Source organism: Antedon mediterranea, chromosome 8, assembly GCF_964355755.1.
Source record: "Antedon mediterranea chromosome 8, ecAntMedi1.1, whole genome shotgun sequence".
Taxonomy (NCBI): Eukaryota; Metazoa; Echinodermata; class Crinoidea; order Comatulida; family Antedonidae; genus Antedon; species Antedon mediterranea.
Genome location: NC_092677.1, coordinates 10,005,336 through 10,031,362, shown reverse-complemented (window position 1 = coordinate 10,031,362; position 26,027 = coordinate 10,005,336). Strand labels below are relative to the sequence as shown.

The 26,027-nt window shown below is 34.2% G+C and overlaps 4 protein-coding genes across 5 annotated transcripts; 2 read left to right on the top strand and 2 right to left on the bottom strand.

Moving 5' to 3' along the window:
• Positions 1–403: 403 nt before the first annotated feature.
• LOC140056192 (2,4-dienoyl-CoA reductase [(3E)-enoyl-CoA-producing], mitochondrial-like) lies at positions 404–26,027 on the top strand. Of its 2 annotated transcripts, none has more exons than XM_072101490.1 (8): positions 404–447; positions 16,028–16,233; positions 16,909–17,096; positions 17,803–17,907; positions 19,947–20,046; positions 21,662–21,734; positions 24,534–24,743; positions 25,118–26,027. In XM_072101490.1, the coding sequence occupies exons 1-8, from the start codon at positions 433–435 to the stop codon at positions 25,175–25,177; spliced, it is 957 nt and encodes a 318-aa protein (XP_071957591.1). In that variant the 5' UTR covers positions 404–432; the 3' UTR covers positions 25,178–26,027. The 2 variants fall into 2 exon arrangements, with proteins under 2 accessions (XP_071957591.1, XP_071957590.1); XM_072101489.1 differs by lacking the exon at positions 404–447 and adding an exon at positions 15,576–15,680 and having other exon boundaries at positions 25,118–26,025.
• On the bottom strand, positions 1,313–13,439 carry LOC140057188 (bolA-like protein 3). The gene is made up of 4 exons (XM_072102745.1): positions 13,336–13,439; positions 10,752–10,866; positions 8,852–8,940; positions 1,313–1,839 (listed from the first exon to the last, which is right to left on the bottom strand). The coding sequence occupies exons 1-4, from the start codon at positions 13,363–13,365 to the stop codon at positions 1,774–1,776; spliced, it is 300 nt and encodes a 99-aa protein (XP_071958846.1). The 5' UTR covers positions 13,366–13,439; the 3' UTR covers positions 1,313–1,773.
• Positions 3,368–5,848, top strand: LOC140057187 (uncharacterized). The gene is made up of 4 exons (XM_072102744.1): positions 3,368–3,716; positions 4,130–4,553; positions 4,847–4,952; positions 5,041–5,848. Exons 1-4 carry the CDS (start codon positions 3,389–3,391, stop codon positions 5,470–5,472), a joined length of 1,290 nt encoding a protein of 429 aa, XP_071958845.1. The 5' UTR covers positions 3,368–3,388; the 3' UTR covers positions 5,473–5,848.
• On the bottom strand, positions 6,394–8,334 carry LOC140057002 (uncharacterized). Its single transcript, XM_072102536.1, has 4 exons — positions 7,920–8,334; positions 7,480–7,512; positions 7,229–7,339; positions 6,394–7,092 (listed from the first exon to the last, which is right to left on the bottom strand). The coding sequence occupies exons 1-4, from the start codon at positions 8,332–8,334 to the stop codon at positions 6,563–6,565; spliced, it is 1,089 nt and encodes a 362-aa protein (XP_071958637.1). The 3' UTR covers positions 6,394–6,562.

Genomic DNA, 26,027 nt, shown 5'->3' with positions numbered 1-26,027 from the left:
TCCAACTATGAAAGGGAACTTACCCCGCCGTATCGCTTGAATATACGTGTCGTAATTGGATATTCGAATTCATTCAGATTCTATTAAATAGCTAATTTGAGACGTATGTTTAAATAGCTTTACTGTTGTTATAACTTATAATATTCATTAATCAAAATAATACGCGATATTGGTGACATGGACTGTCCTCCCGCGCGTCACACGTGATAGTCCTACCAAAAAAGGATACATTGACCGTACAAAGCATCTGTTGTAAACAAAAGAATGTCAAATATCCCAGGGTATTAATTGATACTTTTACCTGCAGAAAAGGTAACACATTGTTATCTAAAGGAGGAAATAAAATAAAAATGTCGCTCTTATCATTACCACCAATTATTACTAATAACGGTGTGACTATTCACAATCAATGATTATTTAATAGATAAGTGTATGCAGATTACTAATGTAAGTACTGTAACTATTACTATTATAAGATGTAAGTAATCATTGTCTTGAAATAACACCATTCTTTCAATATCATTACACGAATATTATTTTAAAGAAAGAATGAAATTATAAAATAATCTAGGCTATAGAAAATTTGTCTAGACTGGATCATTAATTAGTAATTAATGTATATCAATTGATATATTTGTAATATCTCTCAATATCTTCATTCTAAGTACCACTTAAAGTATCATTTAGCTCAAAACATCCGGGGCATAGAGGAAAGATTGTGGTTACTGATCCTTGACTCAGGAGGACAAGGCATGATCCATTGTAATTGATTATTTAGCAAAGAATAATATTATTTTGTGATCTCATGGATTAAACACCAGGGTACTCATAATTGCTTTTAAAACAGATTAGTCGTTACTAGTGGAATTTCATTTAAACTTTGTCTACACTATTAAACAAAATATGGTAGTGATATGACATCATCATGCTGATATATGAGCACATCACATTTCTTTGTCACATAAAGTTTGATAGTGTAGGCAGGGCTTAAGGAAATAAATAATTATCTGCACACTAGAGTATAGGCCTCATTAAATATGTTTTTATCTGCACATCGTTTCATATTTCTATCATAACAATATTAAGTTTATTTACCAATGCAGAAAAACCCCTGCGAGTTGAGTAAGAGGCAGTGGCCGTATCACCATCAGACAAATTGTAATGAATAGCAAGTTGACCAATCACAATATGATAGTTCTGATCATCCACCGCTTGTGATTGGTCGAATTACTTGCGTTCTGAGGGTTCAACTGTATATCCATTAATACACTATGCAAAAACAATTATACTGTAATAAAGCTCATTTTATTGACAAACTATTATTATACATATTCTTGATAATATCAATATATTTATATGGTATTGAGCTAAAATATTATGAAACATGAAGGCATCATAAAAATGTACTTCTTCCATAATATCAGTAGTAATAATATGAGCAGTATGATGATATATATTGTAATGAAGGAACGTAAAGAGAACCTACTTGACTTAATTTGTAAGTTGGATACCCCGGCCAAGTACTGTATATGTGCTGCGTGCCAGTTCATTAGACATGACACTTAAAATAAATTTAAATAATTTAAAAGTAGTCGTAGAGTTTTGACATATTATGACTAGGTTTATTAAACTGTTTTCAATATTAAAATGATTGATCTTCTTTTTTCTTATTTTTTTTCCTTACCAAAATATCTTCCACTTCTAAGTGTTTTCAATTTCAATAATTATGATATCTATCAAGATTTAGGGACAGATGTTGATATCCTTAACCTATCAAGATTTAGGGACAGATGTTGATATCCTTAACCCATGCATTTCTTTTACTTCTTCAGATAAAGCCTGTTGACAAAAAATAAATGATTTAACTTCTTCAATAGCTAATATTTGATTAAAGACCTTTTAAATACACATTCTAGAATAAGGGTGGGCCATAGTGTTAAAACATATATTTCGCCTCTTTTGCTTCACAGGAAAGAAGTGTCCCCTTTAATAGAGGATTCCCAACGGAGGTCTTAAGCCCTGTCTACACTATCAAAAGTGTGATGTGCCAAAATATGGCAGTGATATGCCAAAATAGTGATATGACATTATCATGTCCATATATGGGCACATTGATTTGATAGTGTAGACAGAGCTTAACACTGTATTCTGCAGTATTCTGAGTCTTATTTTATTCCAAACTTCCCAAAAGCATCTTGTAATGCAAGCCATGTTCACACGGAAATGAATAGTATAGTATAGCGTTATGAATACATCAGACCCACCCACATGTTGCGCACATGTACAGTATGTGAACACGAAAGATTAAATGTATCACAGAATTTGGGTGTGACCATCTATTAGCCTCCTACTCATTTATCAGACAATTATTTACTTTCACATACGTTATTACTTTATAAACTTGTACAGGAAAATGGATTGTTTATTTACACCTGTGGTTTAAAAAATTGTCTGTTTTCTTTTACAATAGAGTACTTAAATCTAGGTCTGGTTCAAATATCAGAAATAGAATATATATTTTAACAAAGGCGGAGATAAAATGCTGAATTATAAAGAATATCTCTGTACAGTATTTTTGTTTAAAAACTAAAGCTAAAAATATATATTATACAATATTATTGTTTCGGTATAATGTAGAAGTTCTGTACTGTGTTGGTATGACAGACTACTCCATATAATGTAGAAGTTCTGTACTGTGTTGGTATGACAGACTACTCCATATAATGTAGAAGTTCTGTACTGTGTTGGTATGACAGACTACTCCATATTTGGAAAGCAATAGGCCTACAAATAAATAAAAATCAATGGCATACCTAATATGTATATCATCAATATTTTTCAACTAAAAAAAAGCATCACATCCTATATCTAAATTGTTTATGAAGCTTTTAAATAAAGAAATAATAACACAAAAATAATTTAAGTAACAAAGACAAAATTGTGTGTGACATTACGCTATTGATCTAAAAATGTAATTTTTTTGTTTAAGTTGTAATTTAATCCATTTATTTCCTCATACCAGTTCTCTGAAATGTTGTGTTTATAACTTAAAGGCATCAATCAAAACAATAAAGGATTATTTTAGGTTCAGCTATGTTGTCCCAGTATAAATAAATTTGGCAATGTTCCGAAACTTGGCGCCTTTTAGGGTCTGTTTCTGCTGAAAAAATCAAAATAATCGATTTTTTCCAGTCACCGCAAACCACAAAAATAATCGCGTTGCAATTGAAAATTGCTACTACTTTAATCGGTTATTCGGGTAATCGGTTTTTAAAATCACGTCATCATTACCCACAACGCAATTCAAATTCCGGAAGTTTTTGGTTGACCTGAGTTGTTTTGTTTACATCGCCCTGCGCTTGCTGTCTCTTTCGCACATGTGTTTAAAATGGACCTTTTTCGTAATGCTATATTACTGATATCCCTTTTCTGGGCTTTTAATCAAGAACTGCGTGTCAACCCACTAAACATCTACCAGCAAATACAGCGGAATAATGATGTTGTGTGGAATATAATAAGGGCACGTAGGCGAGCAAGAAGGAGGACTATTTTCGCTGCCGCAGTACTTCTTGGTACATCTACCGACAACGACGAGGACAGGCAGAGGAGAGTAGTAAGGCCAAGGCAAAACATTGTTAGCCTGGACTGGTGGGATGTAACGGTGTGCCAACGTTACACAGAACAGCTATGGAAAGAAAACTTCAGAATGTCCCAAGGTATTAAATATGAATATAATACAGCTGTAGTAATTTAATAAAAAAACCTAAATACTAAATAAATACTAAAATACTAAAGAGGCCTAGCCTAGCTAGGCCTAGTAAGTAGTAAGTACTAGTACTAGTCTAGGAAGTCTAGTAGTGTTGATAAGGTAAGTTTTTAAAAACTAGCCTCCCCTAGGCCAACTTTTCTTTTGTTTATATAGCCAGCATTACAATTGTAGGTATGACCGGACTAAGTAAGTAGAGCCTAGCTAGGCTATAAATCCATCTCGATTTATATTTGGTCTATTTTCAGTCTACCACCACCACGGCCGGGCAGGCTTACCAAAACTAATAAATAACATTAATTATAAATTAATACCGGCTCTTACAAAAAAGGAGTTGAACATGACAATACTTATGCGTTTCAGAATCTTTTCAAGTTCTGTGCAATATATTGCGGCCAACTCTACAACGAGAGGATTCAAACCTTGGGAATGGCATGAGTGTTGAAAAGTTAGTGGGAATGACCTTATGGAGACTGGCAACTTGCTGTGAACTGAGAACAATAGGCAATTTGTTTGGTGTGCATAGATCAACTGTGTGCCGTGTTGTACAGGAGGTTTGCCAAGCCTTAGTAGACACAATGTATAACAACTATATTGTTTGGCCTACGGAGGAAAGGTTGAGGGCCACAATTGTGGGATTCAATGAACTTGGATTCCCACAATGTGCTGGAGCAATTGATGGCTCTCATATTCCTATAAAAGCACCACACTTTTCACCTGCCGACTACTACAACCGCAAGGGTTGGTACTCGATGATCCTACAAGGAGTTGTGGATAACAAATTAAGGTACCCTTTCCATATTTCAATACATTAAAATGCATAGTTTGTAAATTAAATTTTTGAAACACCGGAAATAGGTACTCTTAATTTTATATACTGTATCAACTTAATGGGATATCCTGATATTCTTTTTCAAAATTTGTATTATACTATGGAAGATATAGAATAAAGTCATATTGTCAGTCAACAGAAGTGTATCAGTTTGTTCTAAAGAAATGGCAAATACTAATTTGCTAATCCTCAAAATTAATTCTATACCTACCATATTCTTAATTTAGGCGTTCTCTTGTTGGTTTCAGGTTCACAGATGTTAATGTAGGGTGGCCAGGGAAGGTGCACGATGCCCGGGTACTAAGGAATTCTTCCATATATGAACGAGGTCAGGGGGGACAGTTATTTCCAAGGGTAAGTACGATAAAATAGGTTTAAAAAAGCAAATTTATTGAGACTTTTAATATTTATTTAACCCATTATATATTTTTATTCATTCCAGAACACTTCCCTTCAAATTGATGGTGTGGATGTGCCGGTGTTTATTATCGGTGACCCAGCCTACCCTTTGATGCCATGGCTCATGAAAGCCTTTCCAGAGCGTGGTAACTTTAACAGGAGACAACGTGTGTTCAATTACAGGCTAAGCAGAGCCCGTATGGTTGTTGAACGTGCCTTTGGTATCCTTAAAGGCCGGTGGAGGATGTTAATGCGTCGAAATGACATGCATATTTCAAAAGTCCCTTTGATCGTGAGCAGTTGCTGTGTACTGCACAACTTTTGTATTGAACAAAATGATGCAATAGAAGAAGCAATGCCTGATTTTCCCATTGAAGATGAAGCAAACAATATTAATGTTTTTGATAATCCAGCCCCAGATGCGTTAGACATTAGAACTGCAATAACAAACTATTGTAACTTGCACCAAATATAAAAACTATTTCTGATCACTTTACTCCAAGTGATTTATTTGCAAATTAAACTATTCAGTTTCTAAATAGAATAAAGGTAATACATATACAGTATAAATATAACACTATTTGTAAAGCTCTTTTGTAATTTTTTGAAATTACACCACACAGTCAAGTTTTATATTGCAGTTTAGAAGTAATGAGGTTTCTTTCTGAATGTTTTTTTTATACAACACACTAGACCTATATATATATTATATTTAAAACATGCTATAACTATGTAGAAAAATACTTTGTTAAAAACAAATATTGGTTGTTAATTTATAACTTTTTTCCAAAATGAACGAATAAACATCTAAAAAAATATACATGGTTTCTAATAATGCAATTACGGTAAATAATCTAAGCATGCAATCACTTTTCCTACTAAATTTCTGTTGTATATCTACTGTGTTTTCTTTCTGGACGCAAACATTTTTTTTTTATACAACACCACTATGTATGTTATAAACATGCTATAAATATGTAGAAAAATACCTTGTTGAAAGACAAATAATACGGCGTAAAAATATTTTGTTTAAAAATAAACATCTAAAACTAATAACTAATAATGCAATTATGGTAAATAATTTAAGCATGCAATCAATTTTCCTACAAAAGTTCTGTTCTAGAGAAAATAAGTTAAATCACTGAGGTAAAATATTGCAGTTTGGAAAGTAGTTTAAATTCGTGTTCCCTACTTTTTTTAGACCTAATTTAAGGTCACAAACTACATTTAATGTAATAATATTGCGATAACTGTTCAGTCTTTAAATGATTAAAAATGTGGAAAATAAGTTGATTCTAATAATTTATGAAGTCTGCTATAACCCCAAACATACATTAGGTAGTGCAGTGTTTCTTTCTTATCATTATTTACCATAAAATGTACATAGGAATGACCTGGTTTAACGTTGTAAAAGTACAGTACTATTTATGCAATATTTTTACAAAACGTAGGGAATGGGATTTTTATGAAAAAATAAAAAAAAAGAGAAACCTGTAAATGTTGAAAAAAACATTTTGTTGATACTGTATAACTATTGCATTCATTTTTGAAAGATCTGGATGAATTTATATGGACAAATATGTTGGGATGTCTTCATCGGTTGGTGGGCGAGTGGAAGTATGAGGTGGGCGAGTTAAAGTATGAGGTGGGCGAGTTAAATTATGAGGTGGGCGAGTTAAAGTATGAGGTGCTTGTGAACGTTGGAATGGTGTTGCTTGCATCGTATTGATTGGATTTGGTGAATTGTGTGTACGGTTTTCCAGCAAGCTATACCCTTGATATGGTGGTGGCTGTGTATATTGTGCTTGACCTGTTCTTTGTTGCGTATATTGTGGCTGTTGGTGTGGATAATATTGTGGCTGTTGATGTGGCTGCTGTACCATCATCTTGAACAGGTCCATCATCCTGGCATGCTCTTCCCTCCTACTCTTTTCTGCTGCTTCAGCCATCCGCTGCATCCATTGCTGCTGTTCTTCGGTTTGTCGCAGCAGCCGATTTTCAAGTTGTTCATCCTGCTTGGACATCATGTCAGTCAGCAACTTAAACGATTGTTCCAGCTTTGTTTTTTTGGGTTTTTTTTTTAGTGGCTGTGCACCTAAAAGTAATAAGAAAAAATTACCTTCAGATGCTGCATTGCAAGCATATTGACTACGTTTAGTAATTATTTGTGATTTCACATACAAATATTCATATACAGAATTAATTATATAATGAATATAGTTATTACTCACCAGCATTTTGTACTGGTTGGTCTTGATTTTCCCTTGGATCCTCAATACTGTCATCAACACTTTCATCAACACTTTCTGCATCTGCATTACTGCCATCTAATTCACTGTCATCTATATAAAATGCAACATTACCATATTATTTAAACACAAGAAAAGATGAGAACCACTTAACACCATTAATTATATTAATCAATAAATATGCCATTTTACTGTATTTAGTTTCTACAAATGAATATTGTTGTCATTATTACCTGTTGTATTGTCAATAGCTTGACGGTCAAAATCTGAAGGAAAAAAGGCGAAACTATTTAGTAATATTATTTATAGTATTTAACCCAACACTACAGAAGGATCAGTAGTTATAGAAATGAAAATTAAATATTGCTTAGTTTAGGCACTGAACAATCTAGTCTGGGGCTACAATATACTGTATGTCGGGGATTAAAAGATGGAGGCCGGCTAAAGTTGTAGTAAATAAAGAAAAGTTTCAAGCGATTTTAATCACAGTCATATATTAATATTGGGGTTTTATTATTATTAATAATTAAGTAAAGTAGGTCTAGGCCTAGCTAGGCTAGTCTAGATAGGGTAGGCCAGTGCTATCATCACTATGGGAGACAGGCATGGCCACACCCTAGTAGGCTTTAACAATCGATCGGCGATGATTTATTTATAGATGTAGCCTACTTACCCTGGTTCTCTTCTGCATTCAGTCTTTGTCCCCCTTCCATTACGTGAGGGGGATTGTGCAATGCACGATCTCCGAGGATATTGTCGAGGAGGTCGTAGAAAGGACATGTTATCCTTTCCCTCCCCGACTTTTCATTGTTGTCTTTGGCGACAGTAAATTGTCGCCGCAGATTCTTCAATTTATTCGTGATCTGTAACACGGTTAGCTTCACATTAAACTCCTTCTCAACAGATTTTGCAATTTTTTTATACATTTGTGAGTCTTTTTTATTGCCCTGCAGCCTTCCACTTGTTTTTTCTTCCCCCCACAAAATGATTACATAGCGCGTTATTTCGTCAGTCCACATGTTGTTGTTGATGCTTCGATCGTACTCCCGCGAATAAACAGCATGGTCGACTCTGTGGTTTTTCCCCATATTCACGAGTTGACCTCGGGTAAAATATGACGTCACGATAATCGCTATTTGTGTTGCAGCTCAAAACTGCTCCGCAATAATCGGTTAAAACAAGAAATAATCGATTAAAACACGCAATGGATTGAGTGTTTTTAATCGGTTATTTTTAATCGGTTATTTTATTTTGCGCCGTTTCTGCTGCCCAAAAATAATCGATTAAAAAAATAAACGGTTAATAATCGATTATTTCTGCTCAGCAGAAACAGGCCCTTAGATTAAGTGATCTTAAAATCCTGTTTGAGGTCATCTACCACAAAATGTACATTTATTTCCTTCTTAAACTGCCAGGAGTAACCTTCCATCTTAAAACTTATGTAACACTTCTTTTTTATTTTATTTATTTCAACAATATTTTACGAGTCAAAACTGATCATTAGGGACCCTCACAGAAATACAACATGACGAGACATTAACATGTAACAAAAAAATCAAATTAAAATAAATGTAAATTATCAACTAATATTAATAGTAATCTTACTTCATTAACCATTCGGTGTTGCATAACTATTCTTTTGTTTGAAAATACTTCTGATTCGATATGTATTTGATACATGGCCCCACAACCTCCTGAAAAAAACCAAATATTTTTACATATAGTCTTGAAAGGGATAATAAATCTGTACTCAGCAAAAGGGTTCTTGAGACAAAAGAAAGTCTAGAATTAAAGTTTGGGATTTCCCTCTGATTGTATAATAGAATTAAATTAGCATTCAGACAAATGACAGCTTTTCAAATATTTGTCCTATGTTTGGAAGAAAGGTGTTTGTTAAACTTCAAAGCAACTCAAAAGTACAGTACAAGGAAACAAAGTCACAAGTATTTATTAAGGAAGTTGTCGGGTATATTAACAGTTGAATGGAAGCTATCTCTGTCTAGTATTACATTTAAAAATACACCTATCAATAAAAAAAAAATTGCTATCAAACCAAAAATAGCAATTCTTGCAAATTGTTTAGAAAACACTATAATAGGAAACTTTCATTTATATGCAATAAACTAGCAAAAATGCAATTATTAGTTGTATAAATTTATAGAAATATTTTATCGTTGGAATGCATGCCTGTTGGTTGCCAATTCCTCAGGTATTTATAATAATAATCAAAATTATTAAAAATGTATTATTCCCCAAAAAACATAACAAATGAAGACCATTTTGAAGTTTTAATAAAGTTATTCACTTCCATAGAAAAAAACAAACAAAAATAATCGTTTCACTTACTTATAAAGACAAAATAAATGGTTAATTTTCACCAAAAACCATTGTTCGACAAATTATTTTTTGCTTTAAATTATAGATTTTTCAGTAAACAATTTTTTTTCTTGATCCAGTTGTTGGCCACAGTGGATAAACTATTTAATGTGACAGTAAAATGGTATTTATTTATTATTTTTTGTAGGGAGACAACATACCTTTAATATTTAGTAAGAGTAGATAAGATGGCCAGTATAATTAATAAAATAGAAAAAAATCTTAGTTAGGTTATCCGCCGCGTAAACGCTACGTGTACGTCATACGTTAGACTACAGTATTGCGCACAGAAAAAACGATTATGCCATTGTGACCTGAAGAAAATAAAATGTTAGTGTGCCCTCTATTTTGTGTCTATATACAGTATACACTATTTACCGTACTGTATACATACTACATACAGTGCAGAATAGGTGGAAATAACTGGACCCGCCTTTAATTGTTTTTATAAACATGTAATAGTTAATTAACATAATTCATAAAATGATATAGTTTTAATTAGATTTACACAGATAATACATTTTTCATATGTATTTATTATCTAACATGACTTTTAAATAATTAATAAGGAAGAAGGTTTAATTATCTATAAAATAAATCTATTTTCATCATAATCAGTATTTAAAGACTACCTGTCAATTAAATAGCACCCTCAACTTCAATATTTTACTTTTCAAAATTCTATATGTTTGCTTAAAAACGGTTATTTCATTACTGTAAAGTTAAAATGAAAAGATAATGTAAATAGCCATTAATCAACCTTATTTTCAACAAAATACATCAAATATTTATTAAGTTATGAACAGTGCAGCCATTTTTAATGCTATCTTGGATTTCAAGGTGACTGCAGTAAATTTGCAACGGCACACCTCGTGATTATTGTGTCTAAGGGTATTAGTTAACAAAAAAAGTTGGTGTGCTGAGTGTGTAGAAACATGGAAATGGGACATGTTAACGAAGCATAATTTTGGCACTTGGACCTCCACTTGAACAAGATTTCACCTTGAGTAAATGTTGTATCATGGACATTAATATTTGTAAAAATGAAAAAAATATGGTATGACATCATTATGTCCATATATGGACATTGTCACATACAGTTTAATTCAACTTATCTGTATTTTTTTACCTGAAATATCTTCTACCTCAATTGTAGTAGCCTCTGGAAACTTTGTCTTCAAGACTTTAACAATTTTTTGTTCACCTTCTGTGTGTGAACTCAACCATCTTGGAAATATAGAACCCTGTAAGTAGATTGTCATGATTTGATAGGTCACATGTTCTCCTCCGACATATCAAATTGGTTTTAAATTCAAATCAATAATTATTAGGCTATAATTAATTAATTAATTAATATTATGACATGTATCAATAAACATAAATAATTTTAAAAACTTGCATTTTATATTTTATTTATTCTGTCATTTGTAAAGCTAGTTAGAAGCCAGTCTATGTGCTGTGTAGGGGAATCACTTCCGACCACCATGGCCGCGCTCTGACATACAACACGGCCAGTCTCCACCACCAGGCCAGGCTGATGTGGGCGTTTTAGTTAGCCTACTACTACTACTCTCTGCTCTCTATATGTCCGAGGAAGGCCTACCTACTAGGCTAGACTAGCTATAGGCTTACCGGTCGTAGACCTAGTATGGCCTAGCTAGGCCCCCTATTCAGGCCCCTACCTAGAGGTAGTAAGGTGTCAGATGAAATTGGTCGCGTCTGAAATCGGTCGCGATAAAATCAACTTCCGGTATTTTGTATGGAGCGCCGCTAGAGCTATACGTTTAATGATATCGGTCGCGTTTGAAATCGGTCGCGTTTGAAATCGGTCGCGCTATTTTGCATGGGACGCACTACGATACATTTTTAATGAAAACGCTAATTATGTTTTTAGTTAATTTTGAATATAGAATTTCTAACTAATACTATTAACATTTTGTTTACCTCGATCGTTATTATTTTTTTAGTACAGTAGGCTTAAATATAAATATTTATCTCATTATTTATAAATAATTTGTGTTTTCATTTTATCTTACAGACCGTGTCAATGAATAATTGTAATGTGTTCGTTTAGAAAATCGTTTTAAAAAGTGTTATTGAATATTGTTTAAGTTTTTGAAAAGATTAGCATGCCACTGTTTAAAGTTTTAAAAATGTTGAATTAAACAAGTAGACGCGCCTATTGCGTATTTTTTTATCACAGTTAATTACGAAACTAGTTCTATACCTGCAAGTGGATACCAGCTCAATGAGGTTTATGCAATAAAGGAAGATGATGTATGACGATGATTTTTACGTTCGATATCCGCCACTCTTACGTGAGCATGGTTTTAGGATAATACTAATAAAATAATATGCCGTTATATATCAATCTAAACTGTACAATGATAGGCCTAGTGATTATTATAAATGTATAGAAAATATATAGAAATAAAAGATATTCAAATTAAAAACTATAGTATTGCCGAGGTATATACGTAAATTATATACATCATTTCACCATGGAACTAGGTTTCACAAAACACGTGCAGGCCTATAGATGTTTTAAACGTATGGTTATTAGTAATAGGCCTATTATACGTCATCTTTACATGTCCATGGACAACGATCGCCGTACGTGTTTTGTCCATGATTTGACACACTAGTGCGTGTTTTTTTTTAAAGGGAATCCCCGTCAGCAAAATAACGTGCAGTTAACGTCTGCATGATCATAGAAGGCGCATCCACGATATGATTAATGGCCTATTTCGGGGTTTATTTCAGTAACTCGCCTTTTAACGATCCGCATATAATAATCATTTTTACTAGAAAATATTTTAGGCCTAAACATTAGAAATAAAAATATACACGTGATTTGCCTCAACAATATTCATTATAGGCCTAAACTTAATATTATCCTACATAACGTACGGACATAAATAAAATAGAAATTAAAATACGGTAAGGTAATCCAATAGTAAGTTTTTAACGACATGGATATGATATATCTGCCACAGAATGCATAAGTATAAAAATGGATACGCTGGCTTTACGGGCTATATATTGTTTGATTAATAAAAGACACAGACGTATATTCTCTATATAATATATTAATTACACAGTGCATAATAAAATAGAGGTAAATTATTATATGCCTAATAAAATATTTAAATGTGTTTAGAAATGGCCATTTAGAAAAGACACAGTCCTTCTTCTCCGAGACATGTGAAATAAAAAAAAAATGATAATAAATATTTATTAACCAAAATAAAAAATATCCACATAAATAATCTAGTTCCTAAAAAATATCAATTAAATAAACTATATAAACGAAGAAAATGTATATCCCGCTAGCATGCATCTCGCTCCATACAAAATAGCGCGACCGATTTCAAACGCGACCGATTTCAAACGTATAGCTCTAGCGGCGCGCCATACAAAATACCGGAAGTTGATTTTATCGCGACCGATTTCAAACGCGACCGATTTCAGACGCGACCGATTTCATCGTAAACCGGTAGTAAAGACTAGGCTATATAGGCGCGCCTAACTAACTAGGCCTAGCCAGGCCTAGGCTACTAACTAACTACTCTAGGCCCTCTAGTCTAGGCCTGGTTGGCGGCCCCATCGGATAGCAAAGCTAGCATTAAACAATACTAATTACTATTGATTTGTACTTTTCATAAATAAATCCTTATCTATATATCATAGGAGAAATCAGTAGAGAAACTTACAATACGATTCCTTAGAATAGATCGTAACATTTATACGATTTAAAAAAAATGTATTTTTGTCACTTCTAGGGTGGTAGGCCTATCTATGATAAAAAAAACAAAACACATGTACTTTGTATATTTCTCTATCGCGACTTTTGGTTGGTTGGTTGGTTGGTTGGTTGTGTGTGTCAAAGGTCAATAAGCAAAGCATACCTCCTGCCAAAGAATATATATCACAAGAATGAGTAATCCGCGATTTTCCCTGTAACAGTAATATTGTCCATGTGGTAGGGCGCCGCCATAAGTGTGGATGTATCTGGGATGTATACAACTTTTTGTGACGGTTTCAATAATCAAAGGCTAGACCACCGGTAGTATTTTCATGATAAAAAATGTTATCAACTACATGCCAACATCATGTTAAATACTATTTGGATATTTAATTGTTTGTTTTATGCAATTTATTTAGTAAAAACTGCCGTATAAACAGTTTGCTTTATCAACCGGGCGCTACGATAGCGTGACCGGGCGTGTTGGTGTTTACGCGTTTTCACGAAGGATCATTAATAATATTCCTATATTTAACTTGTTTCTGGAAAACAAGTAAATGTTAATGAGATTTAACATTTTGTCCTATTAATAACATGTATTTTATACTAATTTATATCATAAAAGCAATACTTAATTTACCGGGCGTAGACTAGTACACGGCAATGGTAAAGAATAGGCCGTGCTGAGTAACGATTCGTTTTTGGTGTTGCTGTGTAAGGCCTTTTTTGTGAACTAACTTAGCATGTTAGTAAATAATTGTCTGTAAAAGTGAATGTACACTAGTTTGTTAATAAATATGTATTATACAGGGCATCATTTATAAGGAGCGCCTGCGCGACCGCGCTCCTCCGCGCTCCTCAACAGGCTTCGAGGAGAGCAATTTATCGCGCTCCTTAATTTTCAAAATAGAGCCTAGCTTTTGACAGTGTTGATTTTTCTGTCAAGAGGCCTAAAAACACGTGGATTTTTAAAAGTTAAAACCAATCTAGGCCTAGGCTAATAATATATAAGCTAAGTTATAAAGCTACAAGCCTAATGGCAGTCCCTCGTTTTTAAGGATCACGAGCGCGATCGCAATCAACAACCTTCGAAAAGGAGAGCAATTCATCGCGCTCCATCTCACAGTGCGAGGTACCAACAAAGGGGATTCCCCTGCCTGCACGCATTCGATTCAAGGGCGAGTTTACTTCATCGCCTCATAGTGCAACCAGTACGGTGTCATAGAAACACCTCCTTTACAGGAAGATCATGTCCCAACCAATAATTTTTCTCTTTATGTTTTTATGGAACGAGTTAATAAAATATATTTAATTTTAAAAGGAAACATTAATATAGGAGGGCCTAAATATAATGTTTATTATTTAAAAAAGCTTAGCTGCTGGTTGCTTTAATTATGTCATTTTGAAGATGGATTATTTCTTCGAAAGTTCTAACCAATTTTGGTCACTCAAATCCTCCTCAAAACATGTGCTGACGTGTGACGTCAGCATCTTCTAGAAGCTCTCTCAGCCCTCCCCTATTGTGCGTGCGCCCATGTGTGACACATGTAAACACGATCAAATATCTTTCTTAATTATTTTAAAATGACACTTTGTAACTTATTATCAATATTTTAATGGCTGTTGCATGTTAGAATTGTATAATTTATGAATTGCAGGTAAATACTTTTCAGGTTTTCTGTCTGATTTCTAGGCCAACAAGCTAGGCTAGAAAAGCTAGGCTAAAGGCATATAGTTGGCCAGGACAGGATTCTCCAGGCTCCTGAAACCCAATCTACCCAGGCAGGCCATAAAAAAAAAATTGGCTTGAGTTTTTTTACTGTAGAATAATACGATCCCCACGGAAAATACTGTGTGTAAAGGTGGGTGTGGGGGATTTTAGGGGAGAGGTACAGTATACATTTGTTGATATTTGAGGAGAGCGATTTAAAATTTTTGCAAGGAGAGCGAATTGCTCTCCTCGGTGATTTGAGGAGAGCGATTTGTTGCTCTCCTGGGTTTTGCATACGTGATGCCCTGATTATAAAATAGTTTACAATTGCAAAAACTATTATCATAATTCTATTTAATGTGACATGTATAATATCTATTAAATCAAGTCTTATTTAGTATGTATACATCCGCCCTTATGAGGGCGGGCATCACTCACTGGAGCTCTCTGTTACAAATTTCTCATGCAAAAATCGAGGAATACTCATTCTTGTGATATATATTCTTTGCTCCTGCTGACGATAAATTCATTCTTCATTCACGTTTGTTCTTGTTGGGAAGATGTTGTCCAATAAATTTATAATTTTATCCTTTTCAAAAAGAGTAGGTTTGGTTAATCAGATATTCCCTATATACAACCTCTAAAAGATATTTTGCTATGCAACTGTAGAAATTCTAGGCCTCACTCACTCAGGCCGCATGCCTTTTGGTTTCGTTGTTAAGCCAGTTGCTGCAGACCAGGGTCCAGCCAGGGACAGAGGGAGTAGGCCTAGGCTAGTCTGTAGAGGGGAGGAAGGCTGCCCGATCGCGGAGAGATTATTTTACCATAGCATCATGCATAATATGTAAAGAATAAATGATTAAAAAATACCTTGTCAAGTTTGAATTGTATAAATCGCATCTTAACTAATCAAATTATAATAATAGGCCTATATATAATTTTTGAACAGATTTTTTCCAGAAGTTTCTTGACGTCAGCTGTGAATAAAAATAATGATATTAAATATGACAGTCTTAAACCAAGGTTGGATTCAATGCTTAAAGAAGGAACATTTGATGGCAAGGTTGCATTCGTCACAGGTGGTGGCACTGGGCTTGGAAAGGGAATGGCAACCACTTTATCTTCCCTAGGTGCCGAAGTTGTCATTGTAAGCAGGTAAGAATGAGCTAAAGCCACGTTCATGATCTTCCCTGGGTGCTGAAGTTGTCATTGTAAGCAGGTAAGAATGAGCTAAAGCCACGTTCACGATCTTCCCTGGGTGCTGAAGTTGTCATTGTAAGCAGGTAAGAATGAGCTAAAGCCTCGTTCACGATCTTCCCTAGGTGCTGAAGTTGTCATTGTAAGCAGGTAAGAATGAGCTAAAGCCTCGTTCACGATCTTCCCTAGGTGCTGAAATTGTCATTGTAAGTAGGTAAGAATGAGCTAAAGCCTCGTTCACACCTAGTAATGAGCTAAAGCCTCATTCACACCTAGTAATGAGCTAAAGCCCTGTTCACACCTAGTAATGAGCTAAAGCCTCGTTCACACCTAGTAATGAGCTAAAGCCTCGTTCACACCTAGTAATGAGCTAAAGCCTCGTTCACACCTAGTAAGCTTCCCTTAAGCGTGGTTCCCACAAGGACGCAACACAGGAATGTAAGCGCACTTACTAGGTAATTTTTAAACAAAAATAGAAAATGTAAATTACTGGGGAAACCTCAAAAGATGGCATCTAATAATATAATTCTTGATTGAGACAAGCTAAATAATCAAAAATTAAAAATTTTGGAATTATTTTTGTGGAATTGAAAATGTATTTAGGTTACAGTATTTATTGTATATTTGTATTAGGAAATTAGATGTTCTTAAAAAAACAGCAGAAGAAATATCATCAGAAACAGGAAACAAAGTTCATGCGTTCTCAGCAGATGTCCGTGACCCTGAGGCAGTAAAAACTGCAGTGGACAACTGCGTTGCAACTGTTGGTCTACCAAATATAGTCATCAACAACGCTGCAGGAAATTTCATATCTCCAACAGGTATAAAACTATTTTCAGTGTGACCCCCCCCCCCCCCCCCAAATATGATTAAGGTATAATTTATACTAACGCCAAATTATGATCAGTGGCTGTGATGTACATCTTTTCATGTTGTTAGTATTTCTTTACAAGCTCCACATTTGATTAGTTTTGTCGGAAGTTCAAATATACGTATGGCATGCCACATGTGCCAAAATGTTTATATTTTAACCAATAATCATCATCTGGAACCTAGACTAGATCATCTAATCTACTGTATGGTAAATAAGTATATTGTATTTTTTACCAATGCAATTTACAAAATATACCTTCTGTTTGCTCTGTTTTAATGTATACAATGTACTGTAGGTCTAGCCTACTGCTACTAGACAAGTGTTGTAATTTCCGTTATATATTTTTTGCAATATTTTTAATAACGAATGGAGAACAATTTAAAAATTACTAGTTAAAAACTAGCTTCGGGCGAAAACACTGATATTTACCTGAATTTTTGGACCGGACCTTGTGATTAAAATTCTACAATATGAAAATCTATACTGTACTCTTTGTATTTTATGTTATTGTTATGTATTTTAGATATTTTGTGACCAGTGATGGATTCTTTTTGACACTGCCACGTGACCGATATTGTTTTATACTGTTACTCATTTCCTTAACATCGGTTTACCTTACTTGACTTTCAAATATATTTTATTTCCTTTTATAGAGCGGTTATCGCCAAATGCTTGGAAGACTGTTGTTGACATAGTACTGAATGGAACAGCTTATGTAACCTTAGACATTGGTAAACGACTCATAGAAGCTAACCAAGGTATCTTAAATAAAGAAAAAACATAAAACTTTTCTGTACCTGTTTCCATCATTGGTACAATTCATTAATACACTTTGACCAAAGTGAAACCAGATTATCATCATCAAAATATGACCTCATCATTAAACCATGACATCATCATCAAACCATGACCTCATCATCAAACCATGACATCATCATCAAACTATGACCTCATCATTAAACTATGACCTCATCATTAAACCATGACATCATCATTAAACCATGACATCATCATCAAACCATGACATCATCATCAAACCATGACATCATCATCAAACCATGACCTCATCATCAAACCATGACATCATCATCAAACCATGACCTCATCATCAAACCATGACATCATCATCAAACCATGACCTCATCATCAAACCATGACATCATCATCAAACCATGACCTCATCATCAAATCATGACCACATCATCAAACCATGACCTCATTATCAAATCATGCCTTCATTATCAAACCATGACCTCATCATCAAACCATGACCTCCAGATCACTAGCCTGCCTGCATTATTCTTTTCCTAACATGTTAAGACAAACATCTAAGTCTGAGTTTACATACTTGATAGCTTACACATTTCTTAAAAACTGAACCTAAATAATCTCTCAAGTATTAAAAATAACATGAATGATGTTGATGGGCGTCAAACCCATAGCTCCTGAAGCATATACCACTCCATTATGTTCTGTCTACACTATTATACAGATATTGACTGCTTAGAGGTTAAATATAAGATTTGACATCCTCGAGGGAATGATATTAAGTTCGAGGAAATATATATTCCCCGAGAACTTAATATCATTCCCGAGGGGATGTCAAATCTTTATTTAACCGATATAAAAGGCAATATCTGTTATATTATATAGCCAAGAACAAGTCTGCTGGGTTGGGTGAAGCTAGGCTAGGCTAGGCCTCCTAGGCTATAGTATTTGTATTGTATTTAAACAAGCCTGCCTAGACACCTTACCTTGCGAAGAATAATATACAGATAATTACTAATTAATAAAATAAAATATTCACTTAGGCCTAGGTCGTTTAAATTAACAGAAGAATTTCCATCAATAAGCCTATTAATAATAATATTATAATCAGGTAGGCCGAAGAAACAATTCGTCTTCTTCTCAGCTCTTCGAGGAGCCGAATCACCGGATGTTCAGCGCGTACTAGTTACTAGGTTACTACCGTGAGTATTGACCAATCACAAACGGTGTTTCATCACATTTAGGGTGGACTAATAACAAATGAGGGCGCTATGTATGCATAGCTTAAATAGTTTAGAAGATTAATTTCTTCAAGCAAGCTCCGTGGCGCAGCGGTTGAAGCGTTGTCTTGTGATGGAGTGACAATCGCATCGCAAGTTCAAGACCTAGTAGATGACTTTTGTTTATTTATCGGCAAACGCGAGTGTTGCACACGAAAATTACACAGTCAATATCATTGTACTCGAGAATTTATATGATTAATGACAGGGGACACGATAATTACGCGAAAATTACACAGTCAATATCATCGTTCTCGAGGATATATACGATTTACGATCCTCGCAGCGGTAGTCATTTGATGCAGTTTCAACCAATCACGTTCGCGTATTTACATAGGCTATGTAATATCAAACTTTATGTAACAAAAAAAAATCTGATGTGCCCATATCTAGACATGATGATTTCATATCACTATCATATTTGGGCATATCATACTTTTTTTTTGTCAAACAAGTTTGATAGTGTACACAAAGCTTCAGACACGTATTTGATATATGTCCATGCTTATATAGCACCCCCTATAATGTCCAAATTTATGCCATAATTAATCTCATGAATGTTTCATGATTTCTGCCTTAACCTGATATGGGAAGAAATAATTCAGCCTGGCTATTTAATTGATTGATCATTGAAAACTAAAGCTCTGTCTACACTATCAAACTAGTTTGACAAAAAATGTGCTCAAATATGGTAGTGATATACCCAGAGCTTAACAGTACATTTGTTTTTCGACTGTTTTCCCTTTTAGGTGCTGCTTTCCTTTCAATTACAACTAGTTATACAAATTCTGGATCAGGCTTTGTTTCACCGAGCGCAGCAGCCAAATCAGGAGTTGAAACGCTTAGCTTGTAAGCAAGTAAACATTCTTATTCTATCAACTTTTTCTTAAACGTGCTTTCAAAAATTAAAATTATCTACAGTAAAATAATATATACAATATATAAATAAAAGGTGTGTACAAAAAATAACTGTACTGTTTGGGTGTGGATTGTAAGGGTGGTGGCCAGAGTGTAGGGGGCTGTGGATAGGATGAGGAAAAAGAGAGTTATATATTACTTTGACCATGAAGCTATAGCTTTGACCAACCCCTATTATAGTAACATCTTTCAATATATATTTGGTCAAAATGATAATTAATATAATAAAAAATTATTTTTGTTAAAGATGTATTGTCCCCCAAAATCAGGAAAAATAAAGATTTTTAAAATCGGACTTTGAATAGGCCATTTTGCAGTTTTAATGAAGTTGTTCACTTCCATAAGAAAAAAAACGGGGGAAAAAAATTATTTCACCTATAAAAAAACAAAATAAACAGTTAAATTACCCAAAAACTTATTGTCTTCCAGACAATTTGACCATTTTTTGCTTTAAATTTTTTCAGACCCAATTTTTAGTCGCGTGGAAGCGACTCTATAGTTCACTATGTCGGTCGGTCGGTCGGTCTGTCTGTCTGTCTGTCTGTCTGTCTGTCTGTCTGTCGGTCTGTCTGTCTGTCGGTCTGTCGGTCCGGTATCACTATGCGTTTTATCGCTTTCTGACCTTATCTTGATATCAGTTTAATCTAGCTAGGTCAAATTTTCACAGTATATTCCTTATGGCCAGGAATCAATGTGGTTATGTTTTCACAGTGCGCAATAAAAAATTACGCGGTCTACGCACGATTTAACGAAATCACGTTTGTAATCATATCTTCACAACCATGAATCACAATTAAATAAAATTTGGTACTCATAAATTTCAGGGCATAAATCATCATATGGCAATACAATTACATGCGTAGCGCATGTAACGCATGCGTACGCGCGCTTAAAATTTTCAAAATTTATTTTCGATGAAATAAGAGTACGTTTCAGGCAATTTTAAGCGTTTTCAAAATTGCCATGAGTGCGCATATTTTTGCGCGCGCACTGCGCGTTAAATGTTATTGCGCACTCTTTTTGCCCGATTTCTGTTTTCTTGACTTACTTTTCAACTCGAAATTACGTTATACGAGCACGTCAAAAGTGACAGGCTACGCACGTGTAAATTAAAAAAATATAAATGTTTTTAAACATTTCAACATTTTTAAACATGTTCAGTAATTTCGGTCAGTATAGTTCACTATGTCGGTCGGTCTGTCTGTCTTGTCTGTCTGTCTGTCGGTCTGTCTGTCGGTCCGGTATCGCTATGCATTGTAGCACGCGACTTAATGGCTGTTGGCCTTGTTTGTTAATGAATAACTATTATGTGACATTAAAATAACATATTCAACAAAAAAATTAAAAAATATATTTTTTTAGGGGGACAATATATCTTTAAATTGAAAAATGAAGATTAAAAAAAACAAAAAACAAAAAAAAAAAAAATTCACCACTTGGTTATCAGTTGAATAAAATAAAATAAAAATAAAAAAATTCATTTTTTCCACATTTGTTTATTTATTTATCGTTCAATTGGTAGACAGATTTGTTGTTGTCATTACAGGTCGTTAGCCTCTGAGTGGGGAAGATATGGCATGAGATTTAACGTCATTCAGCCTGGACCAATTCAGACAAAGGTATCGTTTATCAATACATTCTGCTTTGAAACTTGTCAAAACTAGAATGAGAAAATGTCACCTTCATTCCAAATATGGGCACATTATGACATCACAGGATGCGTTAGCCACTGTGTGTGCTTAAAAACATAACCAACTAGAGGGTACTCCGAGAGTACAAACCTCCGCCTACTGTAAAATTCCCCTACATAAAATGCCCCCTGAATATTTTTTTTTTTACATTTTTTTTTATTAGTTCTAAGTGTAAATATGTTAACTGCACACTACAAATTTGTGGATGACAGTGTGGTGTAATGGTTATGTATCCAGCCTCTCACAGTTGAGATTGCTGGTTCAAGTCCCACTGAGGGGTTTTTTTTTTTTTTAATTATTTTTTTATTTCTTTTTTTTTTTGTGGACCTTGATCTTTGACCCTGACCCTTCAAAATTTAACCACAATTATATGATGTGTCATTGATCATTGTGGCTAAGTTTGGTGAGAATCGGATCAAAACTGTGGTCTCCAGGCTGTTCAGAGACACACACACACAAACACACACACACAAACACACACACACAAACACACACAAACAAACACACACACAAACACACACACAAACACACACACAAACACACACACAAACATACAGGGGTGAAAACATAACCTTCTTGGCGGAGGTAATAATAGATGTGAAAAAGGACATATTGCCATGACCAAATACGGGCATTGTATTACTGTATTTAGTATGATAACCAAATATGGGCATACCAATCTTTTTTATATGAATGATTACACTGTTATGAGCACATTTCCTCTATATATGGGTACAATGACATAATGTATATATACAGTCATATTGCAGGCATTGTATTTAGTATGATAACCAAATATGGGCATACCATTCTTTTTTATATGAATGAGTTTAGGGCTCATTGGTTCTATATATGGGCACAATGACATAATGATACAGTCATATTGTGTCAAATCATTATAATAACAAGTTCTGCCTAATATAAAGGCCAAACAATTTCTAAAGATAAGTTTTTAAAAAACAAAAAAATATAAAAATAAAACAATACAATCATACAGGGAAATTTCAATTTCATATCGCCAAACTAAATAAACAATGAAATAATAAGACAAGGAAATGATAATTTTCAGCCTGTTGAACAAAATAAATGTAGATTATAATAATAGATAATAAAAATAGATATTCATTTTCGTTTAGTATAAAAAGAAGGAAGTGAATAAGCCAAATAGGGACACAGAAGAAAATTTTAAACAAATGATATCATAGCTCTAATCAGTTTTGAGACGACTTTTTAGATTATATCAATTTAGATAGATATAATAAATTGTATTGCAATTCAAATAAAAATGAATTTGCATACCCTACCACATTTAAGTCCCATTCCTTATTCCCTGTCTACACTTTCAAACTTGTTGTAACCAAAAAAAAGGTGATGTGCCCATATATTTGTCATATCACAACCATATTTGAGCATATCACAGTGGCGGATCTAGGATCTGACGAGGGGGGATGGCCACGAACGTGGCGAACGAGGTGCGTAGCACCGAGTGGGGGAGGGTTTGGGAGGGGTGACCCTCCTCCCGAGACTCCGAAATTTTTTGGAAAAAATAGATGCTTACACATTGTTTAATAGGCTAGAGAAACTGTTTCCATGACACTTAATAACAAATATTACATAATGTAAATTTAAATAAATCCTTCTAAATACTGTACGGATCTTTTTCGACTAACTAATAATAAACTTTGATCGAAAAACTTTCAAACAAAATGAACATTTGGTAATGCGGTACTCCGAAAATGCCTCGATGTGCCCTGGTGTTGTGTACCGTGTTTTGGTGGTCTGTTAACCTCAGAGATACATACCCTACAGCCGGGTGAATAACTCAATGTAATTTGGTATACAATGATTGCAGTAATAGCCGTGTCTATAACACAAATCAAAAAACTCCAAATACGCCACATACTTTTTTCGGCCGTCCCGTGTACATACAAGACATTTCATGTTTATTTTATGCCTAGAAAATAATAAAAGAACACCATGTTTCTCGTTTATTTTTATCGTTTATACTGCATACCATAATATTATACAAAAAATTTCATGCGCGAGAAAAAAGTTCCCGATATTACACTCCACTCATGCCACTCAGGGGTGTAAATATACCACGCTAACGCTTGCACACACGGACCAGGGTGGCGGAAATTAACTTCAATGGAAAATGGTGTATTTTGGAGAGTGATGACGTCGGCATTCACACGAGGAGCGAGCTTAACAACGTGACGCTGGTAGTTTTAGGAGTGCGTGTGTTTTGAAAATGGGTATTTTCCAAAGATTGTAAATCGTGTTTTCTTTTTAAACTCTTGAATTCATAATAGTAATTGAACTCTTAGCTCTTTCACTGTGTAGGCCTATATACACACAACTATTAATGCTAACCCTAGCTCTAGTAGGGCCTAGCTAGGCCTACTCTTCTTAATTAAAAGATTAATCCAAGTCTTGCGGCGGTGAATTGCGATTAGGTTGCATTTTTTTTTTTTTTTGAGAATTTAGGTGGGTGGCTAGCCACCCTATTCACCCCCCTCCCCTAGATCCGCCACTGCATCACTACCATATTTGGGCACATTAATATCCCATTTTCCATCTAAATCTCTTGATTTTCTGCAACACCAAACCATTATCTTGAACATTATATTACTATTAATCCAGTATTAAATATTTACACATTAATTAATTTCATATCGTTAACAATTCTCCTTAAAATTCAACTATATTATATTTTCACATTTGTAGGGTGCCTTCAGCCGATTAGATCCAACAGGCAAATTCTCTGCGGAGATGTTGAAACGAATTCCTGTTGGCCGGCTAGGAGAGGTAGCAGAAATCGGGAACTTAGCCACGTACATGGTTAGTGATTACGCCAGCTGGATGAATGGCGCTGTAATATGTTTCGACGGTGGTGATTTGCCTTATGGGGCCGGCATGTTCAATAAATTAACATCAGTAAGTGTTACTTAATTTTTTTTAAACTTAATGTGTATTGTGCCCACCAGTGTCCTAGGTTCAGGTCGTTGTTCTTGGTGTAGTGATCCCTGTTGTAGGTCAAAGCAATCTAACAGGATGCTGAGCTTCAGAGATCAAAGAGTTTATCTGTGGCTGCGACAAAATCAGTTCCACACCCCTTACCTCTTGGGAGAATATGTATAGTACAGGTATTTGTCGCAGCCAGACATAAGATCAAAGGACTGTTACAAGAACCTATCTTGACTAGGTTAACTCAGTGTCTTGTTGCTATATCGGCTCCCACTTTTATTCCAAATTATTCCCAACAATACCAGATTAAAAAAATAAAATATTTTTTTATTTTTTATTTATAGGTTACCAATGAGCAATGGGACATGATGGCAAAAATGATTCGAGATGTCAAAGGGTCGTAATGATTGGAGAGGTCAAGAGTACAGTAATAATAATTGGAGAGTTCAAGGGTCATAGTGAGTTGGCAAAAAATAGATCTTATATTTGATGCAATATTTTATAAACAAAACATTTATATGGAGTTTTGTTTTATTGTTAAATTATAAACGAAAGTTGATTTTGTTTTCAACATATGAGAAGCGAATCTGAAATTATAATATCATATGTTTAATTAAATTCAATATTTCATTTTTGCCATTCTTCTTGAAAATAAAGACTGTTCCGTTTTTTGGAAGTTGTGTATCAGGGAAATGTTATTGTTATAAGAAATGTAATTTTGAACAAATGGACGACTAAACTAATGATTTTCTCAGCCCAGAGAAAAACCAGACTTTTATTACACTGCTGGCTGCTATTTTTGTAGAACTGAGAACACGGCACAACACCACAATTTATTCAGGGAGGTAAAAAATAAAAATTCATGATCTAGTTTTAAAAAATTACTTTAAAATATTTATTTTATTCAGTTGTTTTTTACTCTTTTAATTCGGTGTTTGTAACAGAGTGTGAATATCTTTATGGGGAATTCCCTAAAAACTAGTTTTCAAAATCAACTGCCATGACTTCATTGTGCACTGGAGTGGAAAATTTCTCTTGTACTGTTCCTGTGATGTCAAGATTATGAAAATTGTAAGGCCTATATTCAACTGGCTTCTTTTCATATACTATCTTGTTTGTTTAATAAGAACCTATTTAAAATTGATTATCAGTTTTTATGCACCAGTACAGTTGACATATAATCGTTTCCGGTTGAAAGACTAACTAAATATGTAGGCCTATATTTGGTTTGTCATTGATACTGTACTGTTTAGT

Bases quoted from the DNA above. Each gene is read 5' to 3' on its own strand.
- LOC140057187 (XM_072102744.1), top strand. From the start codon at position 3,389: ATGGACCTTTTTCGTAATGCTATATTACTGATATCCCTTTTCTGGGCT. The intron at 4,554-4,846 runs GTACCCTTTCCA...TGTTGGTTTCAG, and splicing joins GTTGTGGATAACAAATTAAG to GTTCACAGATGTTAATGTAG. The intron at 4,953-5,040 runs GTAAGTACGATA...TATTCATTCCAG, and splicing joins GGGGACAGTTATTTCCAAGG to AACACTTCCCTTCAAATTGA.
- LOC140057002 (XM_072102536.1), bottom strand. From the start codon at position 8,334: ATGGGGAAAAACCACAGAGTCGACCATGCTGTTTATTCGCGGGAGTAC. The intron at 7,513-7,919 runs GTAAGTAGGCTA...TTTTTCCTTCAG, and splicing joins GAATGCAGAAGAGAACCAGG to ATTTTGACCGTCAAGCTATT. The intron at 7,093-7,228 runs GTGAGTAATAAC...TATTACTTTTAG, and splicing joins CCAACCAGTACAAAATGCTG to GTGCACAGCCACTAAAAAAA.
- LOC140057188 (XM_072102745.1), bottom strand. From the start codon at position 13,365: ATGTTACGATCTATTCTAAGGAATCGTATT. The intron at 10,867-13,335 runs GTAAGTTTCTCT...ATCTACTTACAG, and splicing joins CTATTCTAAGGAATCGTATT to GGTTCTATATTTCCAAGATG. The intron at 8,941-10,751 runs GTAAAAAAATAC...GGTTTTTTTCAG, and splicing joins TGAGGTAGAAGATATTTCAG to GAGGTTGTGGGGCCATGTAT.
- LOC140056192 (XM_072101489.1), top strand. From the start codon at position 15,639: ATGTTGTCCAATAAATTTATAATTTTATCCTTTTCAAAAAGA. The intron at 20,047-21,661 runs GTAAGCAAGTAA...TTGTCATTACAG, and splicing joins GGAGTTGAAACGCTTAGCTT to GTCGTTAGCCTCTGAGTGGG. The intron at 24,744-25,117 runs GTAAGTGTTACT...TTTTATTTATAG, and splicing joins TGTTCAATAAATTAACATCA to GTTACCAATGAGCAATGGGA.